General features: G+C 36.3%; 1 protein-coding gene across 3 annotated transcripts in view; it reads right to left on the bottom strand.

The window, feature by feature from the left end:
• The window catches only part of TBC1D5 (TBC1 domain family member 5), a 187,496-nt gene that overhangs the window by 125,133 nt on the left and 36,446 nt on the right, over positions 1-25,917 (bottom strand). For all 3 annotated transcript variants that reach the window (XM_074150326.1, XM_074150323.1, XM_074150324.1), the window contains 8 exons: positions 19,072-19,180; positions 16,953-17,042; positions 16,778-16,849; positions 14,169-14,236; positions 8,452-8,554; positions 2,244-2,332; positions 685-735; positions 527-596 (listed from right to left, as the gene is read on the bottom strand). In XM_074150326.1, the coding sequence (XP_074006427.1) occupies positions 527-596; positions 685-735; positions 2,244-2,332; positions 8,452-8,554; positions 14,169-14,236; positions 16,778-16,849; positions 16,953-17,042; positions 19,072-19,180 (652 nt within the window). The remainder of the gene's footprint in view (positions 1-526; positions 597-684; positions 736-2,243; positions 2,333-8,451; positions 8,555-14,168; positions 14,237-16,777; positions 16,850-16,952; positions 17,043-19,071; positions 19,181-25,917) is intronic.

Raw genomic sequence — 25,917 nt, 5'->3', positions numbered from 1 at the left:
GGCAGAATGGACAGAGGGAATTGTCCCTCATGCCATGCATGAAAAACGGTTACAGGCAAGGCCTAGATGGTCCCTGCAAAGAAGCGTTCTATAGAACTAAACTCAGAACACAGAAAAAGCTTTTCCATGAAAAGAAGCAACATACTAAATAAAGTGGCATCTCTATAGCTACACAGGAGATCCGAGGGCACAGACATTCCCTCAGTTTGAATACCCTAAGGTCAAGAAGGGAAAAAAAGGAAGAAAACGTAATGATGAAGTCAGAGAAAGATGCACCCTGGTCTGTGACAGACAGTCTATGATCAAAGTTTTGCTTTCACAGCAAATCATTTATATTGTAAACAGTTTAAAACAATTAAAGTCTTGATATGTTGAACAATGCCTATATGCATTTATTTAACATGACATTCGCACAGTTTTGGGCACACAGATATGCCTATACCAGACCTTTTTTGAATGCTACACACCAACATCACTCAGACATAGGAGAATCTGTGTTTGTACAACACTTTAGAGCAATATTTACCTTCTGACTGTCATGTTCAAAAGTTGAAAACCAATGTTCTGCAGTTTTCATAAGACGTGTGAACATTGCACTGAAGGGGAAAAACCCAGAAACTTGGTGTTAAATAATGTATTACAAATAAGAGCAAATTAAATGTAAAGGAAGTTGTTAAAACTTACTAGGCATCATGTTCCAGATATTCAGGATTCAAAAGAACTTTCATTTCCTCACTGAAAAAGGCAACAGTGAACAATCCAAATGTGAATGTTTATTTTTGGTCAGCATTCTGCATGTACCATTATGTATTTATAAGCCAACTTTCATATAAAGTGCAAATGAGAAAACTAGCCTTTTTAATTAAAAAGAGCAACTCCATTGAACAAATGAAGTCTTTCCTTTTTATAAAGATCAAAAACAAATTAGCTGCCTTGTCTGCACTACAATGAAGTAACCATCTAATTATTCCAAATAACAAATTACTGAATGTCACAATGTATTATTTGAATATGCTTGATCTAGAATAATTGATTGCTGCACAATCTATCACTGTTTGTCCCAAACAAAAAAAATATGGTTACTGGTCAAATATGCAGTATCAAAACATTAATTTATTTTGTTTTAATAGCCTGTATTTTTATTGTACTTTAACAGCAATTAATCAGTGACAGCACCTCTTTTCCATCTACTTTGCTGCTTAGTTCTACTTTTTCAGTCAGGATGGAACAGAATGCTGTGCATAACACATGGTTATTTTAAGTTACTTAGCACTGAAGAGCATCTTTTTGGTAATTTCAGGATATCTAAGGACAGATATTGAATAAAAACACACACTTGTAAGTAATCTCCATCCTTTTACTTGTCTGCCTTTGGACAATCACGTTGAGGGGTGTTAACAGAGGTTGTATTACACTGCACACATAATTAAATTGCATTTTATTCACGGCTGGACTCCAAAAGAGAGTGCAAAAAGACAAATGAAAAGAAATGACCTAAATATCACAAGTGATACAAGAAAGCAACTAGTTTCTTTTCTTTCTTTTTTGTAAAAAAAAAAATCCACTTTACATATAGGTCAAGGAAAAGAGCATCTGAATTTGGTTGACAATCACCTGTGATGTAACATTTTAAACATATGTGTATGATTACACGTACACACACACACAGTTTGAGTGAAATGGCAAATCAAATAGATACACTTAATGTTACTGCCACATCGAAGGACAGTCAGATATTGCAGGTACAACATTGCAGGCGATGAAAGAAATATCAATCACAACGATTTGTCTTCATTGATTTTTTTTTTTCTCTTTTAAGATACGAGGAAAGAGAGTTGGTAACACGTCTGTTCTATGACTGCAGTTCTCTAATCTGCCTCATCTCTGCAATGACAAAACCTAAGCCATTTCTGGCAATAAGAATGAGGAGAAACAGTAGGTTTTGATTAAGGTTTGATTAAGGTTTTCCTTTAGCTTTCTTGTCTTCCCTTCTTTTGCCATCTAGTATCTGTGAAGGGGCCAAAGTCTACACTTTTAATGCCCCTTTCAGAAGCTGTGGTAAGGAAGATGAAATAAGGACATTTCCATAACAGCACGAGGATGCAACCGTTTCTGGTATCAATTTATCAGTTATAAATAAAGAGTTAAGGAATACATATTTGTAAGTTACAGTCCAGCCAACATCATTTATTTTTTTAACAAGGCACATTTTTAATACTATGCAAATAAAACACAATGCTTGCCTTGGCTGTGCAGCTTCACTGGCATGTGAAAAAGCTTGGTGGTCACAATGCAGGATGAAGACAATGGGAGCTAAAAGTTCATGCATACCCTAAACATAAAAGAAAGCAAAAGCAGAGTAAGATTTTCCAGTGATATAACAGTCCATAAAACATAGCATCAGGCAGACAGCAATAATAGGTACAGACTAACTGAAAGCAGGAACATTTACATTCTTAACAGGACAGTTTCATAATCAATGGCTTTTATCTTCATTTCTGATTAAATCCATGTGTTTATTCTTCTATGTTATACCGAAGCAAGTTATTCTCCCTTTTTCTAACACAACAGACAACAAATTGGCAATGGTAGTCAACCCTGCACCTGGCAGTTTACTCCAAGATCTATGTTCATAAATATGAATTTTATTTATGATAATTACAATCATGATCCACAGTACAAAGATCTGCAATAGGGACAAATTACAAAATTTAAAATGATTTCTTATTTGATAATGTTCCAAAACCAGCATAGCAGTAGCCTTTAGAGGAGCTATTTGGGAAATCAGAAAGTGAAACTTACATTCCTATGGACTTTTTTTTTTAAAGTCGTTACTTCAATATTAAAAATAAACTTATTATAACACAATGCATAGGAAAGTGGTAGTGTTCCATCACAAACTATTACTTATATGTGCAATCTATATTAAGATACAGAAAAAAATATAGAAACATGCAGGACTGGAAGAGAAAAAATTGATGGATAGTTGAGGACTTGGGCCAGCATTAGAAGCATGGCTGAGCCACCCAGGCCAGCCATCAATGCTTCTACCTGGAACTCACCAGGAACAAAACAGGAGTCTTGATTTGCCTTGATTCACCTGGGGCTTGCCAATTTATTATCAGGAGCAGAAGTAACAGCTTCAGGACACAAGCAATCCAGCTGGCAAGCAGCAATAGACTGGCAGGTAAAACTATAGCCTGCAGAAGGAAACTTCAGCAGATATTCAGCCCCTTCCCTCAGATCAGATCAGATCAGGGAAAAGGAGGATTTGAGGTATCATAACTGGGGAATTTGATTATGTCAGGAGAGTTGGATTCCCAGTGGTGGACTAGGACAACACGTAAGAACTATGCAAGCTACAGGTTGGGGTGGAGGTCTGCCATACAGAAGAAGTGAGGGGAGCCCTTCAGTGATGGAAGAGATGTGGGACAAAGGATTGAGACCTGTCTGGCTGCCTCTGGACATAGGGATTGCTCCAAGGGGAGGGAACTCCTGACCTCAGGCCAAAACCACCAACTACAGCCAGGGCTTGGTGCCAGATGCCCAGGCTGCCCCTGCTGGGTCTCGCTCTGGGTGGAGGCCTTGACCTGGTGAGGAGGAAGGGTTCACTGCCAGCAGTGCTCCAGTTCAAAGGTGCAACTGCTTCACCAAGTGCAGCTCCAGGTCCGTGCTCTGGGCAGACAGGCCCAGAAGACCATCTGGTCTATCCTGTTGGCAGAAAGAGCACTGGGGCTGGCCCATCAAGCTCATAGGCATTTCAGGCTGCCTCCAGGAGTCAACTGATGGGTCCCCAGACAGGAGCTGTTGTACCCCTTATGTTTGCATTTCCAAGCTAGGAAGCCTCTCCACTTGCTTTTCCAGCCCTTTCAGTGATGGACAGACGTGAGCAATGAGAGTCAGACGCTTGTGCAGCTAACTTGCTGCTTTGCCAGTGTATCACTTGATATTCTATCTAGCATTTGAGGAGTATTCAATATCAGTTAGCTTATCAGCTTCATAGGTATCAAACAGATCCATTAATTACTAAAACTGTTTAACTTTTATAGGAAATAATGGGCATTTTCCTTAGGTGGTACAAACTGAGCAGAGAGGTAGATATGGAAGCCTTTTCTAGATGATCTATTTTGAGTGTACTCAGATGCATGTTAGTGAATCTTACCTGTTCGTAAGAGGAAATTCCAATATCTAGCAGTATTGAAGAAAAGAAGCTTGAGAATTTGTCTGTGGCTAGTCACTGAAATCCTAGGAAATTTTTTTTTAACTTCTTCAAGACTAAGATGACTTATAGCCTCAACTGTAGGGTTGCACAAATAGCAGTCAGTTGACTGGGCAAAGCTAAAGACAGAAAAATTACTGAAGTTTGGAGTTTTTCTTTCTTTTCCTATTTCTGAACCTTTAGGGACTACTTTGAAAGATGAAGGCTTAAGAGAAACTCAGTTCGGAAAAAAAAAAAGATTAAACCCAATGTAGCCCCTTGATTTCAGGAGCTGATGTAAAATTCCGTAACACAACACTATGGGTTAGATTTCAAATTGACAACTTTATATTTCTGAAAGTCTTATGGTCATAGCAGGAGGGAAATAAATAGGGGAGATGGGGAGATAGGTGCAGGATTAGACAATAAATGTATGTGGCAAAAATATTTGAATAAACTGTAGATAACCTGGGTAGTACTTTCATACATACAGCCCTCAGTTAATTAACAGCTCCATGTCTTATCTTTTATTCACCCTGATATACTAACATGAAATAAGAGAAATGGAAATGCCAAAAACTTGACTATCTAATAAAACTACCACCTAAGCTGTAAACATATAAGCTGAAGAAAAAGAAAGAGGACATAAAATAAGAATTAGTTATAAAAGATAAAAGCACATCATGCATTCTTCCAACATAATAATATATCAAATTTATAATAAAGTAGAATCATAATGTGGCTGCCCACATACAACAAAAACAAAACAAACAGATGATGAAATATCAGGATTTCAAAAAGATACCTCTGATCTTTCAGTTACAAGAGTACTTCAAATGTTTAGAGATTTTTAGCTTGGCAAGAAAAGCCACCAGTGTAATATGCATACACATATTTTTTCAATGCTGCAGTTTACTAAAACTCTTTAGTGTTAATAAATAAGTTGACAGTGCTCAGATAATTTTATGACACTTCCCAGCGACAACAAAATATTGATTTCATAATACAGTCTATGGTTTAGAAAGAAAACCAGAAATATAGCATTTCTACAATGAAAAGTGAATCAATGCATTTCAAAATTATATTGACTTCTCTAAGGGCAATCAAATCATGAGTGAACAATAGTTAGCCTAGTGATTTAGCTTAATTGTCACTATTTCTTTTCAGTGTAACTAGAACCAGAATTTTGGCACCACTCTTACAAAAGAACGTTAAGAGTAATTTTTACATATTCTTAAGTACAATATACTATTCTCTTTAGATTTTATATTTACAGCTGCTATTTAAAAATTCAATGATCTCAGTAAGGATTCTGTCTTTAAAATCTGTAATACAGCTTCACAACATTCTACTCCATTTGACTAGGGACAGAAATATCTTTTTCCTCATCAAATAAAATGTTACTTCACGCTGGTCAAAAAACCTCAAACCCTACTACAAAGACAAGTTTCATGCACATATCCATATTAAACAAACATTATTGATTGCTTCTTGTAAGACTATATGCTGATGCTATGTAATAGTTTCAATAAAATGTTGTAAACTTCGGATACACTTTATTGACATTTATAAGGATGCAAACTATCACGGAACTAGAACTTTTTCCAAATATTTTGAAAGAGAAACATCAGGTTCTGTGCAGATGTTGACAGACAGAAGTATAAGTTTTCATTTATTGGCCAAGTTTTATAATTGTTATAGCAAATGTAGCTCATGTGGTCACACAAATGAGACAGAAGAATTCTCATAGAGAACAACAGGACCAGCCTCATGATGGATACCGAATATGAAGACAAACACCTTAATTGGGCTTTGTGTTCAGGTCACTGTGGAGACAGCAGCTTGGAGGTGATCTGATATTGATGAATTAATGGTAACCTTCATTATTTTCAAGAAAATAGGCTAGGCTTTAATATAGTGGAAATTATTATGAGAAGTGGGTCTTGAGTCAATGATAAAAACAGAACCAATAAAAATAGTAAAACAGGAAGGTTGACTGCAACATAGGTATTTTCTAAAAGAGGGAAAAAACCCACATCCTGTCGCTACCACAAACTCTACTTCCTATTAGCTAATTCAGAGACAGGTACTGATAGACATGAAAGAAATGTTATCTAAAAAGACAGGGACATGGAGACAAAAAAGCAGGATTGTTATTAATAAGCTAACAGGAACATTTATGTAAAAAAACAAAATCACCTTTTTAAAACAAGGTAAGAGAAAAGAAAAGCTCTTAATAAAAGTGACGCATCCAGAGAAAGGGAGAAAACCCAACATCATTTGCTGTTTTGTGGAGCTGGCATAGCACACCACAAGACTTGAGTGATACACTGAACACACCTCAGAGGGGTTAAATCAACAGTTCTTCACGATCCAATTTTTTTTCGTATTCTGCACTTCACCTCTCCCTTTAGTCTTGTGGCAACCCCGTCCTGAAATTACTGCACTACTGATGCAACACCAGTTGAAAATAGAGGTAAAGAAGTTTTCTTTGTCAACAGCCTGTAGGCTCGCAAAATTGAACCTGTTCTTTTATCTGCCTATGTTCATTTAGCCCACCAAGCAGTCTTTATTAAAGCTGAGGCATCAGGCAGTCAAAGTTCATTAATACCATTTATATAATCTCTGCAGTTTCAATTAACTCAGCAAGACATTCTACTACATGATAACAGTCTCATTAATTCAATAAAATCCCATAACTATTAACAATATGGTCTATGTTAAACGGGGTGTCACCTAGTAGAAAATAATAGCTTTAACAGCTTGTGATGAAACTCGGCTTTTTTTTTTTTTTTGAATTTGATCTGGCTAAATATTCCATCCTTATGTAGAAAGGTATGATTTCTTGGTAAGGAATCAAGAGGATTTTAAATATGAGAAGAGGGTAATTAAGTCCTTTTAAGTCATATCAAAGAGTAAAATAATACTTCTTGTTCAATAAATGATAGACTAAATTAGCTGGAATGTGTTCTTCCATTTTACCATCATCAGTACTCTGGCCTATATTCACTAGAAATGGGAGGCTGAATACTGCTGAAGTGTTTTCTTTAGCAGTGCCCTTCAAAATACAGCTCACAAATCTCATTTTCTCTTTTAATCATGCAAGAATATTCCTTTCTCACAGTCTGTCAAACATGAGAAATAACCAGCTGATGGAAATTTGATATGTTTGTTAACTATATATTTGATTTTTGATATAATCTGTAAGAGAGTTCTTCAGAAGTAACTGTTTCTTCAACTCATATGTGTCATTCTTTTCATGAAACAGCACTAATTTCCTAGCTTGAGGACAGGGTGGTCACAGACCATGCCTGAAACACACAGTGTCTTTTAAAAACCTTCACATTTACTGAACCTCTGTATTTTTGTCATGAATTTTTTTGTGTCTATGTGAAGTTTGCTGCCCTAGTTTATCCTTTGTCCATGCACACGGTATCCCTCAGTCTGTCAGTCCCTACTCACCCCACAGTTAATAACTTGGAGAAACAAACATAGATATACTTATGTCAGTAACTGTGCATTGGTCTTGCTACACTAATTTAGTGTCAAGCTTATTTTCACTTCAAAACTTCCTTCAGTAAAAGGTTAAATTAATTTAGCCTGCATCCCATATGGACGCATAGTTGGTGCAGCTTTAAGGCCTTCTTTACCGTTTGATAAAAAATGGTTTGAGCAGGCTCTCCTTCAGGTAACACTGTAAAAGTGGTATCTCTAGCACCCTTATCCTTCAGACTAGAGGCATTTGTCAGCTGCATTGTATTTGGATGCTACAAGGTTAGACATTGCTAACGTTGCCAAGGTTAGATTTGCTTACGTACCACATGGTTTTAGTACTTTGAGGAAGAACTTAAAATATTACATAAAACTTAAAATAGTAACTTTGCCTGAATTTCAGAATTCACTATTTATGTATTTTGTTTATTCAGTACCATTTTTAATCCTGCTGCATACTTTCTTTCTTCATCTAAGCACAGAAAACCTTTCTTTTTCTTTCTTAAACAACACTGAAGAAAAAGATGTTTATTGAGAAATTTGAAGTTAGACAACTAAACAAAACAATTTGAGGGACTGCCTTATGAGGAAAAAGCATATGTTATTCAATGAGCTTACTTTTCTTGCTATCCAGCTGACAAGCAGCTCTTCGATTACTTTAGCATTATGATACAACTTCGGGTACAACAGAACTACATTATCGTCAAACCATATAGAAGATGTTGAGTCAATGAATGCCACCTGTACAGTATTTTCATTACCTGTTTATAAAGCAACTGCTCATTTTCTCTGGCGTAGCAGAACAGAACATCTGTAAGAATTTTCCTCACATTCTCTTGCTGGAAATACTGCATTTCAGGAAAGCTGAAAATAAAGAAATACAGCGAAAGTAAGCAATATAGTACATAAAATCTCAGTTGCTCGTCTTCTAGAAGAGGTTTTAGGTAAGACAGCACCTCCCTGTCTGCTTTCCCATCGCTCCGTGAATTGTAGGTGCTGGTAGAGTATGAATACTTCTAAAGACTTGTTATATTTGTTTTGCAAAATTCTTATCCATGTTCTGTAATATACATCAATCTGCTACATAGATATGATGGTATCACCAGTTATATTTAAATAAGTAATCCTTTTTAACATCATTTAACATTATCCAAGTAAAATGATGCACCATACGATTATGTTTCCAACTGGCTAAACGATCAAGTTCCTTTCCCTCTGCATGTCATAGAAACTAGTTGAAGCAGAATGAAAGGAGACAGAACAAGAGGCAACGACTGAAGCAAAGATCTACCCTCTCCTTCCTGCACACAGACTCTTATTGCCAAACCTAGCAGCCCAGAAGACTGTTCTGGTCCCAGGCGGCACAGCGTTCCAGTAGTAACATAATGCCAAGACTGTGCTTCACCAATAAATCTAAAACTTGCTAGGAACACTTAGAAAAGGAGCTTGATCAAACCCACCAAGCAGACAGGCCTTCTCGCCAAAAAAACCCAAGTCAGTTAAAACTAAAACTGTTGCAAATAGTTATCTATTGATTAATTTGATTCAGGTACTGGAAAAATAAGCACCGAAGATCAAATCTCCATAGATAAAAAACATACTTTATACGACATACTCCCGTTTTTCAAATCTGTGTTACACTGGCAACTGTAGCTGGATCATCAGTCCACCCTGTAGTTTCACGAGTAGTGCTTAGCTCTGCTCTTCACTTTTCTCAAGATGAAAGTTGGGCAAAGGAAGAGTACAAGAGCTACAATATGTTAAAGAAGATTGTAAAATCTCTAGTTCTAAACTGGAATAAAATGGGAGAAAGAAGAGTATGTCAGAAGAAGCATACACACAAGAGTTCGATATTTCATGAACATTTGAAAAGTGATCAGCATTTTAATGACAAGATTATTAAAATATCTCAGGAAAACCCCCACAAAAACCAGTATCCTAATTTTCTTGAGCTCTAAGCAAGCTCCAATATATCTTACTAGCATCTTTTGTGATGCAACATAATTAGGCATTTCACTGTCCTTAGTAGCTGTTTCAAATAAACTTTAAAATTATGAAAACATTTGATACTCTGGCAGGACAAATGTGCTGTAAGTGAAATAGAATGAAGTGGAACTAGTGGGTGAATAAGTGAAAAAAGCTAATGGGAAAATCCAGTTATCTGCATATAATCCAGGAAAACGTAAGTATTAAAAAATGTAACTATACTGAAGCAACTCCCCTCTGCATCCTGCTTCTTGACTGCTGGAAGTAGGAAATGAAGTGGTTAGGCAGGACGTACTTTAACGAGTAAGTGTGCAAGCAAAAGTGTTTTCATGCTTACTGAAGAAGTAACTACATGGCAAAAAATGTTTTATAAAGCAACTACCTCAAACCACATCCAGCTACGTGGTAGCAAATGAAACCAAAAAATCTGGAAAGGCAGAATACTAAAAAGAATGAAAAAGGTAAAGTTGGACAAAAAAACCCAGAAGAATACTTAAAAAGACAACAACGGTAGGCCTCAGGCTTGATCACTGAAATAAAGGCTCTAGTATTGTCACTTTTAAAATGAAATCACGTGGATTGCAGATAAGTTTTCTTTAAGCAAATTTCACTTTTTCTCCTTCCCAAGTCAGAGCTACAATGCTAAACTTTAGACCAGTTATATTAAGGCTGTTGTGAAGCCTGTCAAGGAGAAACAATGCAGGTAATTATAATGAATTACTTCAGATAAAACTATTAGCGTTAATAATTACTGTGGTCATCTCACAGAGGTGATGACAGGTAAGCACAGAAACATAACTAATTAAGGCTAGAACGATGCTTTGGAATCCTTCGATGAAGGACCCAGACCTAAATCAAGAGCCAAGGCAGAGAAGACACCGTGGCCTGAGGGCAGCTATGCTGAAGTCCTGAGAAAGGCATCAGGATGAGGGCTCTAACGTATTCCTGGCACCTTGGGGGGGGTAATGGTAGACCAACATTTGGAAACTTGTATGCACTTGTACTAATCATATTACTGTAAAGGAAGGACACAGCTGAGACCAAAAGTGCATTACAGCAGATGGCAATCGACATAATTTAGGGGTTTGAAGAGATTATTTCTGAAGGACTGTTATTCAGGCCTGCCCTATGAAGTTTAGGAAGAGAAGATTAACAAAGAAAACTCAAAAATACACAGAGATATCTGTGAGGATCTAGTAATACCAGAGATTGTGACAGAAAGGATAATAATGAACTCAGGAATAAGCTGGCTGAAGTATTAATTATAGTAAATGTAAATACAAGAGATCATGAGGGAACGATCAGTTCAGGATGGATTTTTATGGAGAATGTCATTTTATGATTAAAGCACTGTTTTAGAAATACAGTATCCTCAAATCAGGCAAGGTAAGAATACTTCTCATGAACACTAGAATATTACATTTAATTACATTTCTGAGAAAGGGACATGGGAATTTTGCTAGACTGTTTTACCACAACTGCTACAATTAAACAATGGCACATTCAAGTCTCTGCTTTCTGAAAGTGAAGACCAGTGGAAGTTAGTTACTATTTTTTAAAATATTCCTTTAGCCCATTTAGGGGCCTCTACACCAGAGGCAGCCAGACTTTGACACAGAAGAAACCTGGGCTGGCAACCAAACAGAAGTATGCACAAATACCTTATGAAGCCAATTACGTGGCAGCCAGAAATGAGGCTCTTAACCACAGCCATGGAATAACCAACTTTTCTTTCATGAACAGATTCCATCCCTTGTCATTCCCCAACCCTGTTACTCAGCTGGAATGCGGTTACTAAACCAGAAAAAATGAAAGATGCTCTTGCAACTGCACCCCACTGCTCATGTTTTTCTTGGAACAGAATAAATTGGTGTATAAAGGCAGCTCTCCCTTCCACCAGTCCCTCCTCTTACAGAGGAACTAGTCTTTGTCTCCTGTGTTCATACTCAACGGATTGCTGTTTCTTCCCGTCTCTTCTATATGCTTAGGAAGGATGTAGCTGCCTAATGGCTTCTCCACTATGTTTTTTGTGGGTGGAATTTTTTTTTTGTTATTTGGGAGATGGAGAGTTGAAACAGCAGCACCTACCACTGCTCGTCTTCACATAGCTTCCATTGTCCTAAACTGTGATTGTTACTCCTGAAGCAGAAACTAGGGAGACCAATATATAAAAATACTACTACAAAAGAAAAGAAATCCACTCAATCAGTCTACTGTGACTGCCCCCTAAGCATTTTTTTTTTTCCTTAAAATACTGGAGAGAGAAAGAGGGTAATCAAATCTAGACATTTACAATCCTAGATGTACAAGGTGATGCCAGCAAGTAGACTGGTGTTTTGATTTGACCGGTAGTTAGATGCTCTTGCATCTGCCAATCTGCTAATTTCCATTTCTGCAAAATATTTTTAATTCTTGTTTATCACTTACCTTCTTAATCATCACAAAATAAATCGCCATTGTTCCTTGGTACATCTTTTGAATGTCAGTAATTAATCATTGCATTCTTAAGTTAGGAGTTACTATGGTGTTAGTTCATACACACCTTCGTTTCTTAGTAGAACAAAAGAATGAAGAATTATAGTCGTAACTTGGTTGGTACTGCTATCTACATCTAAAGTAAGGCTTTTAACTTGCATTATAGTAAACCTCCCTTGCTCTCCTTCCCACCCTCATTTTCAGAAGCTTCTCACTTGAGATAGAAAGCGATGGTATTTGGTTACAGCTCAAAAGTACACATTTCTAGACAGCTGAAGGAAAATCCATTCTGAACTTCTAAATTTCCATAAAAAAGTAAGTCAGGTGATTAATTAGAAATGTTGATCACTAATTAGTAAGGACTAATTTAACAGATTCCTTACCTACTTCCCTTGTAAATATTGGAAGTTCTTATTATGCAACAGGTGAAAAATTATATTTAGACATTACAGCTTGGATTACTCTCACCTGCTTTTCTTTAGGTGACTACAGTTTAGTTAGGTACAGGTGAGCTAGAAGCATTTTATAATTACTGAAGAAAAATGTTTTTCTCTACAGTGTGATTCATCAGACCTATACTAGACATTTACTTTAGGAAGAGATGATTTGCGTCCTAGAATTCCTCAGGTACATAGACTCTAAAGGATGATTAGCCCAGTTGTGAGCACCTGTGTTTTACAAATCTAATCATTAGGTGAGATAAGGATTCACAAAATGCATATGAACACACACACACAAACAAACTGTATCACAGTTCCCTTTAGGTAACAGAATTCTGAAATTTAAAACAATTTAAACCAATACCAATTTTAAAACATAATGTATGCTGCTATTGTTTCAAGTAGACATTATTTTATACAAATACAAAAATGGAAATTTTTTTAGTCACTACTGCTGCTATTAGTGAGTATTACTCACTCTGCAATTTGCCAGAGTGAGAGCCTGGACTTAGTGTCTACATATATATATTTAAATAACAGTCTCACATCCAACATAACCTCCATACAACTTTTCATTCTCCAATTATAGTTTAGATACGTATATATTTTAATCTTAGAACATCCTGAACTGTTTCCTTTAACAAAAAATACCATCTGTGAGAACACACATGAAAGCATACTCAGATTTTAATTATACATCTCATGGCAAAATGCATTCAAGAATGGATCTAGGGACGGACATATAAAATATTCCAAAACCAGAGAGCAATGATTTCTTCTGCATGACTTTGTTTCTGTAAATGAAAATGTGTGATCTTGGGATTTGTAAAATCTATTACTATCATCACTTTTTTCAAGTTATAAGGAAAAATATTTGCAATACAGTAAAATTTCACATGGTAGCAAACCAGTAATTGAATTTAATTAGATTTACACATCAGTCAGTGCTTCCACTCTGAAAAGAAATGTTTTCAGGAACTGAGTCTTCTACCTCAAACAAGTTCCTAAACAGGAGTGACCCAAGGGCCAAGAAGATGAAAACATAATCATGGTAACATTAGGGCAAATTTTAAGAGGCATATGTAACAAATAACACTAGAAAAGTATTAAATAAAACCAGAAATGCTTAACTTCTCTAGATGAGTGACATTTTCCTTACTAATTACAAACTGCTTTTTTATTATTGATTAAGTGTTAAGAATTAAAGTCTTCTGTTCAATCTTTTATTATCATCATAATTTAGTTACAAGACCTTCCAGTTTCTCTTACCTTCTCTTTGCTTCACAAGAAAACTCTACTTTAAATTTCACATAGTAATACATTTCCTAATATCCTAATTTAGAAGAGCTTTTCTTCAATGATATCAATAAATCTCCAGGGCTTAATGTTTAACTCAATTTTCTCATTTTTCACTCCACAGAAGCTGTATTTTTATACATTTAATGTATGTTTCTACACATTCACATTCAACAATCCTGACACACTAACCAAAGTCGAGAAAACACAATATAATGCATACCACATAAAAAAGCAGAATCTAAATTTATGTATAGAAATTTCTTTAAAGATCTACATACGTTCTTGTCACATCTTGTTCAATCATTGCTCGAAGCTCTTTATCCTGGAAAAATTTATTCCAAAGACTCTGAAATAAGGAAAAACAGTTGTATAAAACAGAGACTTCTACTAATACTGAAGGCTTATATACTACATCTGCAAAGTACTGTACAAATATTAACTAATTAATCCTCAAAACTTCTGGTAGATAGGTATATCAATATTTTATGGGTGAAAATGAATGTTGGTGACCAGCCTAACACATCTGAGAGAGTCAGTTCAGATCAGAGATCAAATTGAAATTCCTGGATCCTTGTTCTAGGCTCACTCCATTTCCTCACTGGATGGCTGCAGGTCTGTGAGTTACTTGTAAGGGGTCTATGAAGAATATTTAGGAAGGCAGAGTAAATTCAAACTTACCGGAACCAGTAGCTCAACTGAAAAAAAAAAATCAGTAGTTCACTCACAGAAAAAGGTCTGTAACACCCTACTGTACTACATTTCTCCCACAAATGTACAGACTCTAATAGGAAGCTGCTATAATTTCCACACTAAGAAATTGCTTGGAAGTAAGCTAGTTTGCCTTAGTGCAGGCAAAATCGAATAAGGAATGTATGGTGATCAAATACCTATTATGAAAATGACATCATTCTAATGGTACATATATGCAGTGTAGATCAAGACTGGCCATTCTAAAAAAGTTCTAATAGGGAAAACCAGGGTATTTAAAGCTCATTGGCAACATAAAAGAAAATATTAAATGAAAGAGTTTGATGTAGGCTTATCTTCTTCTATATCTGTGCTTATGACCATTTCCATTCTCTTTCTTTGGTTTTCATGCCTTGTTTACCAACAGTTTGCAAAAGCTGACCTGAAAGAAATCAGCAAATGTTGTTTGTATACTCCAGAAAAAGTATTGTAAAGCCTATTCTTTATTGGCCATATTGATCAAAATACAGAAGGAGCAAAATCTATAGCGGTCTTTTCATGCAGTTAAGTTTTCAGAGAGCAGCAGCACCAGTGAATGAAATACCATACAAAGAGAATGGCTACAACACTTCCAGAATTTCTTGCTCCCTTGTAAACAATTCATTGTCATGGTGTCTTAGGGTCCACATAAAGAAACAAGAAAGTAAATTAATGTTACCTGGCAGAAAGAAGGTAAAGTAACAGAAAATGTTAGCCTCTATGCTTGTGCTACTAACTATGAAAAAAACCCCACCCAAACTTTAAAAGTATTTATATGCTTGACAACGTCTTACATAAAAATAGTATCTTTTTAACTCGCAGCTCTTTTCATGCAGCTAGATCCTGAAACTCCCCTGCCCCTGCTCCTGCCCTGGTCCATCAGAGCAAAGGATGAAGGAAACAGAATCTCCACTGTGAAAAGGAAGCAAAACCCAGGGCACTGATAGGGTAAAACATTAAGTCACTGCAGAGGCTCAGAGGCACTTCGCTCTTCATCTCTACGCCTGGCTTGGCCCATGGCCTTGTTTTATAGGTTAATCCCCTGCCACATACTCTGACATGTTAACCTTTGTTTTCTATCTCCTAAAGACTATATGCACAGTGCCACACTAAATACTAACAAAATATGGGCTTCCATTTTTGCGAATAAAATGGAAACCCAAGCAGTACCACCAAAGATATCTGTGACAGGCTTTCCAGGTGTAAATCTCTTAAATGCAGCCAAACAAACTAATTTCATAGTATTAAGTTATTTTGAAAATGTGATAAAAAAGATTTTTCAGAAACAGTAACATAATTAACAGAGAAGATATGTGCTATAAAATACCTAATGGCTTTTCAGGTACAATAAAATACAGTGTAACAACAACAAAAAAAAGCCTAAAATTAAGCTCCCAAATCTACATGTAAATCCTCATCAAAGTGTCATGACTTAGAAAGGAGGTCCCACTAATTTCAGTGAGAGCTGGATGCTCTGCATTTAATGACAGTCAGGCCAAATACTTTTACTATATTTTCAGTATTTCTTTAAAAACTGGATCTGTCATTTTGCAGCTGGCTGCTTTCTGATTAGAAAAGAAAGTTTTGTTTCTTTTAACTGTATAAAGAAAAAGAATTAAAAACCTTGGAAGAAATGCGTATCTTGCAGCCTGGTGGTGCTTTAGACATTAACTCAGCATGTATACAACTCAGACACACAACTCTATTTTTGCTGGAGAAAAACTTCCAAGGCTGAACAATCTTCCAGAGGAGGGCTCTTCAGTATTTGCTGTTAACAGCATTCTCTTCATATTGACTGTTTAAACACTCCTTCAATTAGAGCCATTTTGTGTATAAAATGAAAACACAGCAATAAAAAAAGGTATCAGTCAAAGAAAGGGTATGCTATGAAACTGGACTTATAGTCCAGCACCGACTCTTTTTTCATCACAGCCTCCCTGTAATAAGCCCTGAAAAATCAGAATATGAACTTGGAAACAAGCATTTCTGGTGGTTCAGCAGATCCTGTGAACCACTGATAACACAAATCAGTTTGGAAATTTAAGAGGGAGATTTTAGCACCTGCCATTTTTCCTTCTTCAGCAAGAACTCACTTGTGTCATGATGATGATGATGATAATTTTAGTAGCACATATGTTGATAGAACCAAGGGTCAACTTACCCCCTCGTCCTGAGAGAGTGGGTTGTTGATTATCAGATCTTGCTGACCTGCTTTCCGAGGGTTTGTAATGTGCTGGATAAAAACAGAAAAAAATCAAATCCTCTTCTGGTATATTGTAAGTATTAATACCTACATCAATGCATGAGAGTAGAGAACTTATTTTGTACCAACTTACAATTTCTTTGATCTTATTGTAAGATGTTCTTAAGTCTGAAGTGGTTTTAATCCATTGACTTCTGTCTTGGGGTAGAACCTCCAGAAATAACTATCAACAAAAAAAGCAAAAAAAGCCATTAAGTTTAATCTATTTAATAGCTTTTCACATAAATCGTACCAGACAGCATAAACCATCTCAGAAAGGAGAAGCAAGCCCTGGAACAGGCTGCCCAGGGAGGTTGTGGAGTCCCCTTCTTTGGAGATTTTCAAGACCCGCCTGGATGCAGTCCTGAGTAGCATTCTCTAAGCAATCCTGCTTCAGCAGGGGAGTTGGACTAGATGATCTATATGGTCCCTTCCAACTCTAAAAAAATTCAGTGAAATTCAGTGAAGTACTCTACACATAAGGAGAAGAAACCAAAGACCTATAAAATACTCCTGGCTTTAGTACTTTCCAGTCAATAAATAAGAAACTTGTAACAATAACAGTTCTAGGGTAGGAAATAAAGCATTAAAAAAAACCTGAACCCACAAACTCAAGCTTTGTAAAATGTCACAACTTCAGTAAAGTTGGTTGAGACTTCCAAGGCACAAATAAAATGCAAAGAAGAGATGAAAATAAATACATAGAACTGGAAGCTATTTACATAACACTGATGAGCTAACGCAACATGCTTAAAACAAAAACATGAATGCAGAGCAGAAACTAAGCACTCAGAGATATACTCTACCTAAGGAATGTGAAAAGGGAAAATCTTAGTCTACAGAAAAAGTAACATGTTCTAGAATTCTGCAAGACAGTTAAAAGAGTTGATTTTGCAAAAAGTCCTTGAGAATGCCTTCAGCTCAGTTCTTTCACATTTCTGTTTAAAAAGGGTTAGAAAGAAGCATCTATTGGATGATACTATGTAATTGCATATAAAATAAGGAAAAAAAAAGTATTTTCTTGCTTTTTAAATGTTTTTATTTATACATTATGAAGTCTTATGAATAATACTGACAACAAAAAAAACATTCCCAAATTATTAAAAATACTTAAATATTTCAGAACTTAACAAAAATGTTGATAATATTTTTAAAACAGGCAGTTTAAAACAAAGCCCTAGCCCATATCGGGACATGCAAATAAACCCAGCCTTATTTCTAAAATAAAACCACTCCCTGATTTAATTAGTAGACAGTGAGGGACTTGATGCTTTTGTTAGTTTAGGGTTTTCAGTTATGGCCTCCTAAATTAGAGGCTCAAGAAGCAGCAGGCTGGTAAAACAATGCCTGCAGCATATATTCACCTGGCCTCCTGAAGAAAGTATTTTCATTAACTTTAAATTTGTTAAATGCTACACACATTTCAAATTTCAAACGTCAATCTTCAAATTTCTTTCATTCATATACAAAGAGTATTTTAATTTTCTTTTTATAGGTCTTTGTGCCAAAGTGAAGACTGAGAAATTCCAAGTGAGGTAATTTAAATTATCAGTGTTAACATACAGCATCTCCACTAGGGAAAATGTTCTCTACTATCAAAGTTAGTGCAGAATAGAAGACCTGATGCCAGTGCAACAAAATTCTTTTCAGCTTCTCAGTATTATTTTGCTTTCTTTCTCTCTTCCTTCCCCCTGCAACTTTTAAAAAATACAAGAGACCTCTGAGGACCTATTGTGTTTTAAGACTGGAAGACCTGGCTTCCCTCTCTATCCAGTCATTACAAGAAGGATTGGTCCTCATTTGCTCAATTCACTGGGAAGAGCTGCTAGCAAAAGCATCAGACTGATTTTAAAGGAGTCCCAAGTTCCACAAAACATAAATTGCGAGACAAACCTCCTTTTTATTTCCAGTGCATGACTTCACTGAACAGAGACTGAGGAGAGAGATGGCTGTGTGGCACTCAATTCTAAACACATCACGCAGCACAAAGAGATTCTTTCCTAGGAATCTTTTTCTATCACCCACAATTCAGCTTTAAGGCAACTCGATATGATTAGCAAATGTCCTATGAATTATAAAAATGAGTAGCAAAACATTGGAATGAAGTCTCTTGGAAAATTCATGATTCTTTGCATCAATAATCTTCCAGCGCATCAGGTAATGTGTTGATATATTGCAACCACAAACTGTAAATAAATATTTTCTCTTCTTACCTTCCAGCAAACACTACGGAACCTGCTGCTTCTCAGCTGCCCATTAATCCCCTTCAGCCGTATAGTTGCCAAGTAATTGTTGTTTACAAATAGTTCTTCCCATTCTTTACTGCGTGCAAAAGCAAAAGGAATGAACATTTAAACAACAAAAAAAAGGTCTTAGCAGATTTAAGGACTATATGACACTACACAATTTTGGATAAGCAGAGGAAAGGAACTTTTTTTAATGTATATATTTAGTTGTGTACCATTTCTAAACGCATGGCTGTCTTTTTGGACACATTTCTTCTTTGGATTTAATGAATATGTAGATCGCTATAATTATGCCAGCTACTGAAATTCATAATGTCTATGGAGGCTATTCCATTTCCTCTAAAATGTTGGTACTGCAGTTCAGTGAATAAACAAGAAAAATGAATATTAATATAAGCACACTCATGTTTCAGCTGTAGACAAAGAAGTACCTATTCCAAAAATATGCAACAGAAAAGTATACTGTTGACTGTATTAGCTCCTCACATGACATATTTGCTTAAATGAACCTTCTTTTCTTCTTAATGTCAAGCTGGGCAGTTAAGCATAATAGAAGATGACTTTCTTTAACATTTAGTGCTATTTACTATTGAAATCACTCCTACTTCTTTCTACATGATCAGTTTTAAAATTTTAACAGGTGCTAGCAAATTTAAAAAAACATCAAAAAATTAAAAAGCCTCACTGTATAAACTGTTAAAGGCAAGCTTGAGTACCTTGCAGTACCTATGGCTGACTAGATAAACAACCTAAATATGCCTCCCAGGCATGCAGGCACCAGGGGCCTAACACCTGTGCCTCATTAATATACAAGTAAATCTGCTCTACTGGGAAACAATTGGAAATTAATTGTCCCAAACCATCTACTGAGTTTGAATAAAAGAATTAAATCTATATTTCCTACACCTTCTACTGAAATGAATCTCAAGAACAGGATAAGCCATTTGATGGTCTTAGTGGCCCAAGACTTGCTCACAGGCTTTCTGCAACCACTCTAAAATCCAAAGGGTAATTTCAATGTAAAGAGCTGGGTTATGTGCGAAGAGATGTGTTTCGGATTTATTTTCAGTGCATGTCCTCAAGGTGAACATCTCCCTCTCCCACTGTCACATGGGAGACTATTACTTCTCCCTGGGAGACCAAATGAAACCAGAAAGAGGGAAACTACTATTGTGACTCCAGGGTAAGATCTTACCAGGTTTCCTTTGCTAAGGAGGGCCACAGAGTGGGTTATACTGAATACCAACAAACTCTGGTTTTGCAAGCTGCCCTAAATATATGCCAGCTAGAGTTAGATAGTTTTCAGACTTTTAAACTGAGTTGTGAGGGTCACTTTTTTGGAACCTTATTTTAGATAAAACTTGTTCAGCTTCAGAACAGAGTTGTATGATACAGTAGCTGGGAATAGTTGGGGAATGGACTTGGCAAGCCAGGAAATTATGGTCCTGTTTTATTATGGTCAATTATTATGGAAATTATGGTCAGGAATGAATTTACAATCCACGCTGAGACCAGAAGCGTTGTGTTTGTGAATCCATCACCTACCTTTCAGCTAGGATCGTTTCCTAAAAAACCAGGTGTTTACTTCTGGGCCTTGATTATTAACTACTTTGAAAAGTGAAGGTACTCAGATAAGAACAAAGAAGACTAAAGTAGTGTCAGCTTGCAGGGGTTAGGGCTGCTTCCAGCTTCTGCTAACTGCCAGTATTCCCAAGTGACCAAAACAGCAGCAAGTAACTCCAACAGTGTGGGGCAGCTTCCTTCTTTCCTGCTGCATTCCCTATTGTCCAAGTCAGAAAGAGTATCTGGGCATTTCACTGGTTCTCTATCTCCCATACATCCTCACCTTCTGCAGTGAGCTGCCTACGATTATTTACCACTATTCTGTCTCCTTTAAATACAACGTATGGTATATAGCAGACACAGCTTGAGAAAAATCTGGCCCTTTCTTTCACAGTCATTTATACTTCAGTAACTACAGTATATTATGCCTATCTAAATAACCCTCCTGTTTCTATCATGTATAATATTCTTCGTTTGCCATTGTAAATTTTGTAGCATCATTGGCCATTATAACTGCTGCCAAGCTGCCTCCCTAAGGTAGCGATGCTTCAGGAGTGACACAATCCCCTGCACACACAACAGGTCAGCCTCTGAAGCTATTCACATTGTTCTGCAAGGGGATGACATTCCCACAACGTCTTTGAAAATGCTGGTATGTCAGCTGAGCTAGCAAAAGATTTCAACCAGTGTAGCTGTGAATAGAAAGAACAGAGAGGAGAGAAACTCTTCAGGTTATTTTTTACACCAACTGCTGGGAGTGATTCCTACACAGTAAAAACGTAATTTCAACACTTCTTAAATTGTATTAGTGCAGATACTATACTTTAGCTTCTTTTTTTAAAAAAAAAAAAAAAAAGTAAATTTGTAATGCAGTTCCAAACAAGTTTTGAGCAAAATTACATTTAAAACAGCCAAGAGAAATTTGGCAAGATCATATCTCCTCCGCATCCCCCCTTGGCTGCTGGGATCACTAAAAAGAAAAGTTATGAACAACTGAAAAAAAAGACTTGGAAGCTGGAATCTGCTTCAGTTTTAGTGGAGCTGAATGATATCTAAAATCCTTTCTGAAGAGCATTCACTAATTCATTTCTCAAATATTTTGAATGAAGGCTAATAAATTAAGCCTTAAAATTATAGAGACTGTTTCAATAATGGTAACGCTGTGTAATATCAACAAGCTATTGATTCTAAAAGGATAATGTTTCAAATGATATAGCCCTAGTCTGTAAACTAATATCTATGAGCCTTGTTAACCCGCGCTTGCAGAAAACTCATCGGTCAAAGTGAAATGAGCAATGAAGATTGGAACTCAAGTCTACCACATCCCATTTGCTTCACTGAAGTGAAAGGCTTCAAGAGCCAATTGGAACCACTTAAACTATGAATAAGCACATGCAATTGTTTTTAATCAAACTAGAAAATTAAATGCATAATCATGGGTAAATACCACCTTTAGGTTGTACAACTAAAATAAAGGCAAATGCCAATATTAATGTCTTCTGGATCTTTTGTACATATTTTTCATTTCCTATTCTTATTTAAATATCCTAATGTACTATTGCACATGTTGTAAAGTTTCCATAATACAAGGCCTGCATGAGGGAAAAGTAGTTGGATTAATGTTTCTTTAAGAAACTTAATTTAACATGCTGTATATATGCTGTAACCGTCCAACATAAAATATTTATTGGCATGAGTTAGGGACAGTTGCATTACTTGGAAGTGGGAAAAGTGCTCAATATGTATGAATGAAAAAGCAAGCAAATCAACGGAAGGGATGAAGGTTGCAGATTTGTTCTGCAAAGGTTGTTCTTAGTTCTTATCTGTTCCTTTCCATCTTTTAGAAACATGCATTTATGTCATAACTACAGGAGTTTGAATCTGTCTGCAAACCAATTTTATACTGGGGTCCACTCTAATACGCACACTTTCATGCTTATAAGGAATGAGGCTGATCTAGCAAACCATATATAGGCACATTTACTCTTCTTTTTCTTTCCATCAGGACATGTTTTGTCGATCTAATGTTTATTAAAACAATTACTAACATTAGATTTTCAGAGATAAAAGTCCAATGCTGTCAGGAAGGGAGAAAAACAAGCAGGACAGAAAGCAGGACCAAAAAGTCTAAGTAAAATTTGACACTCTCTTAAACACCTTTTTTGAAAAGGTATTTAAATCCCTGAAGTCTAGCATCATAGTAAGACACTAGAATGCCACTATGGCACAGCTATAGAGGAACGAGCAGTTATAAACTCTTTAAGAATGAGTGACACCAATAATGTAGCAAGATGCCTGGAAAATAAATCTGGAATTTAAACAGCAGTTCCCAGAGTTTTACAGAGGCAACACTGAGCTGAGGTAGTGTTGGAGAGAGGCAACAAAGACTTTCTTCCACTGATAGCCAGTAGTAGAACATCAGCCTCTGGCTCTGCTGCTAAATTTCCATCTGAAGCATAATGGCAAAACCAATGCACCAAGAATAGGTACGCAGAAGATTGCAAGTGTAGCCCACCTAAGCTCATCACAAAATAAATATTCAGAAGAGGAAGAAATACAATTGAGGAAGAGTGGTACAACAGCAATCATCGCTAGTTACCTTCTGCATTTACCTATTTACAGGATGAAGCTGCTGATGTATACAAATGCAGACCCTTCCAAAGTTTAAAGCCAGTGTAAGAAGCATTTTGTACTACAATGTTCAGACAACATCAAACTCTGTGGAAGACACTAAACCCCACAGAAGTGTAAATGTGTGAATAGGCACACCAAATTACAATCTATGTCACTGAAAAAAGGCAAAGATTCATTTCTGGGATGGCAGGTGCTCAGTCCTACCAGGTAAATAATATTGTCCATAATTATTTCACTGACATTTGAAATGGCGTGTAACAAAGAAACCAGTACCAATCAGGTCATTTGACAGTGGGTTAGTTATTTATCTCATACATTTTAAAAATATTTTATGACAAGTTTTGAAATTCCTTTTTTTGTGTCCATGATGAAACAAGACCAATTCAGTATTTACAACAACATTTAGATACATATGTATGTATTTAGTATTTACAACAACATTTAGATAACAAGGAGTATTTGAACTCAGTTCATGAAAGAACTGAGTGAACTCAGTTCTCTCATGAACTATCTCAGTTCTATCATGAACTCAGTTCATGAAAGAACACTGCAATACTATTGAAAGGTGTGAACATTTGCATACATATTTGAGATTTCAATCTGAATCTCGAGCTTACTCTACCCTCTAGACCAATATTGAAGGATAAAATGGATAGTCTCATAGAGATCCAAAGAAAACTCTTGAGCAGTGCTGCTAGTATTGACAGAATCATCTAAAACAAAATGGTGTGCACGCCCCCAGAAAAGCCAATTTCACTTTTTTATACTGGGTTTTGTTAATCTTCAGAATGCGCTTTTTAAAATGTTCAGACTCAAAATCAGCTCCCCAGAGGCACCCAATGAAGCAACAGGCTACTTAACAGCCCGTCAGAAAGAAACAAATTCACGAATTATTGTGTCATATGTCTTGCAATATGAGGTCTTTATTGATAGGAACATCAATAAATGAATGTAGTATCTATATTTAAATAGAGGCAACAGTTCTTTTCAAACATACTGCATAAATCCAAGAAACATGTATAGTTTGTATTATTTATTATGCCATAAAATGAACATTTGAGAAAAAAGTGATGCAACAGCCAGGAATGTAATGAAAACAGAGTTAATTCTATAAAAACAGGGGGAAGAAACAATTGAAAGGTAGTATCAAGTAATAAGCAGTAAGTTTCTAAAACAAAACCATTTCTGAAACACATGGATTTTTATTTGCTACCCTGAAAATCTGCTTGACAGCCTTAATGTGCAGGCTTATCAATCTGCTTAGAAAATATATGTATTTTCCTCTGTTTCTCAAACTCCTGCCTCGGGATACGAGGCAGAGTTAACAGCCATGTAAGTGTGAATATGCATGGCTGCACTGCTGGGAGGCTCAACATTCAAAGGCCAGATTTTTCTAAAACAGTTCAGGTTTCATCTGCTTTTGGCTGACATACAGTTAAAAAGGTTTGCGTGAAGAAAAGTAAAATCACTCTCCCAATGTAAACATTCCAGCAGAAATTTCAGGTTATTAGCGAGCTTTGCTCTTCAAGCTACTGGCGTGTGTGTAGTACAGTCTGGGGAACCAAAATAAGGCTGCGCTGGCAGCGGGATGCATCGCCAGCACCTCTCCTAACAGCACTGGATCTGAGGCAGAACCACCAGACACCTTTCTCCCTACTCCAAATTGTCCATCTCACCTTGGTGGTTCTCAGCCAAAGAGCCACGTTTGGCCCTGGGAGACCACTTCACTTCTAACCCTGTAATTGTTCAGCTTTTGTAGGAGAATTCTTGTTACACTCACTTCGAAGTCTAAATTTCATCAGGTTGTTCTCCTCTACTTACTACTTTATGCACACATTTACAGAATGGTGAAAAAAAATGCAGACATTAGGTTCAATTGTTTTTATTTTTGTATTGTAACTGATTTGCCAGTTGCAGAGTCAAGGCTTTCTAGCTTATATCCCCCCAATACCTTTAAAATCCTTTGCATGTACATGTAGAACATTTGCTTTCTAGTTCTCCTGACTAGAGTTCCCTTCTGCTAATTCATAGGCACAGCTCTACAAATCATCAAACTAAAAAATGGATCTAACAGCGAAATTGGGATACTTTTTGCAGGAATATGCCTCAAAATGCCAAAATGTTTTTGTGCTCATACCCAATGAGCTGGAGCAAGTCTAGAACTGGGGTAGTCATGACAGTATTTAAAAATATCCACCCAATTTCAAAACTTGGATGATTTTATGATGTGCAGGGTGACAAATGCACAATTCTAGTTAATATTGTTAATTCCATCTTAACTTTGTAAATCCATCCATTTTGCATGCAATGACATAAGAAAATGAGTGATTTCATGATATAACTTTAGTCTCTTGAACTGATTATGTTTTATTGCCATCATTAAAACCCACGTAGTCTTACTAGAAGCAAGTCTGCTCTTTAGATTTATTTCAACTGTATACATTATTTTGAGAAAGCTTTTGTCTTCAAACTTTTTTTGGATTAAAACCAGCAATTCCTCAAACCTGCCATCTTGCATTCAAGTTTCACGTAGAGTTCTAGATTATGGTGTTTTTGGTTTTTTTTAAACCAAAATGAAATCACTCATCTAATGTATTTTGAGCAGAGCGTAGGAAA

This window comes from Numenius arquata, chromosome 7, assembly GCF_964106895.1.
Source record: "Numenius arquata chromosome 7, bNumArq3.hap1.1, whole genome shotgun sequence".
NCBI lineage: Eukaryota > Metazoa > Chordata > Aves > Charadriiformes > Scolopacidae > Numenius > Numenius arquata.
Note: the sequence above shows the minus strand (reverse complement) of the source record. Positions and strands in the feature narration are given on the sequence as shown.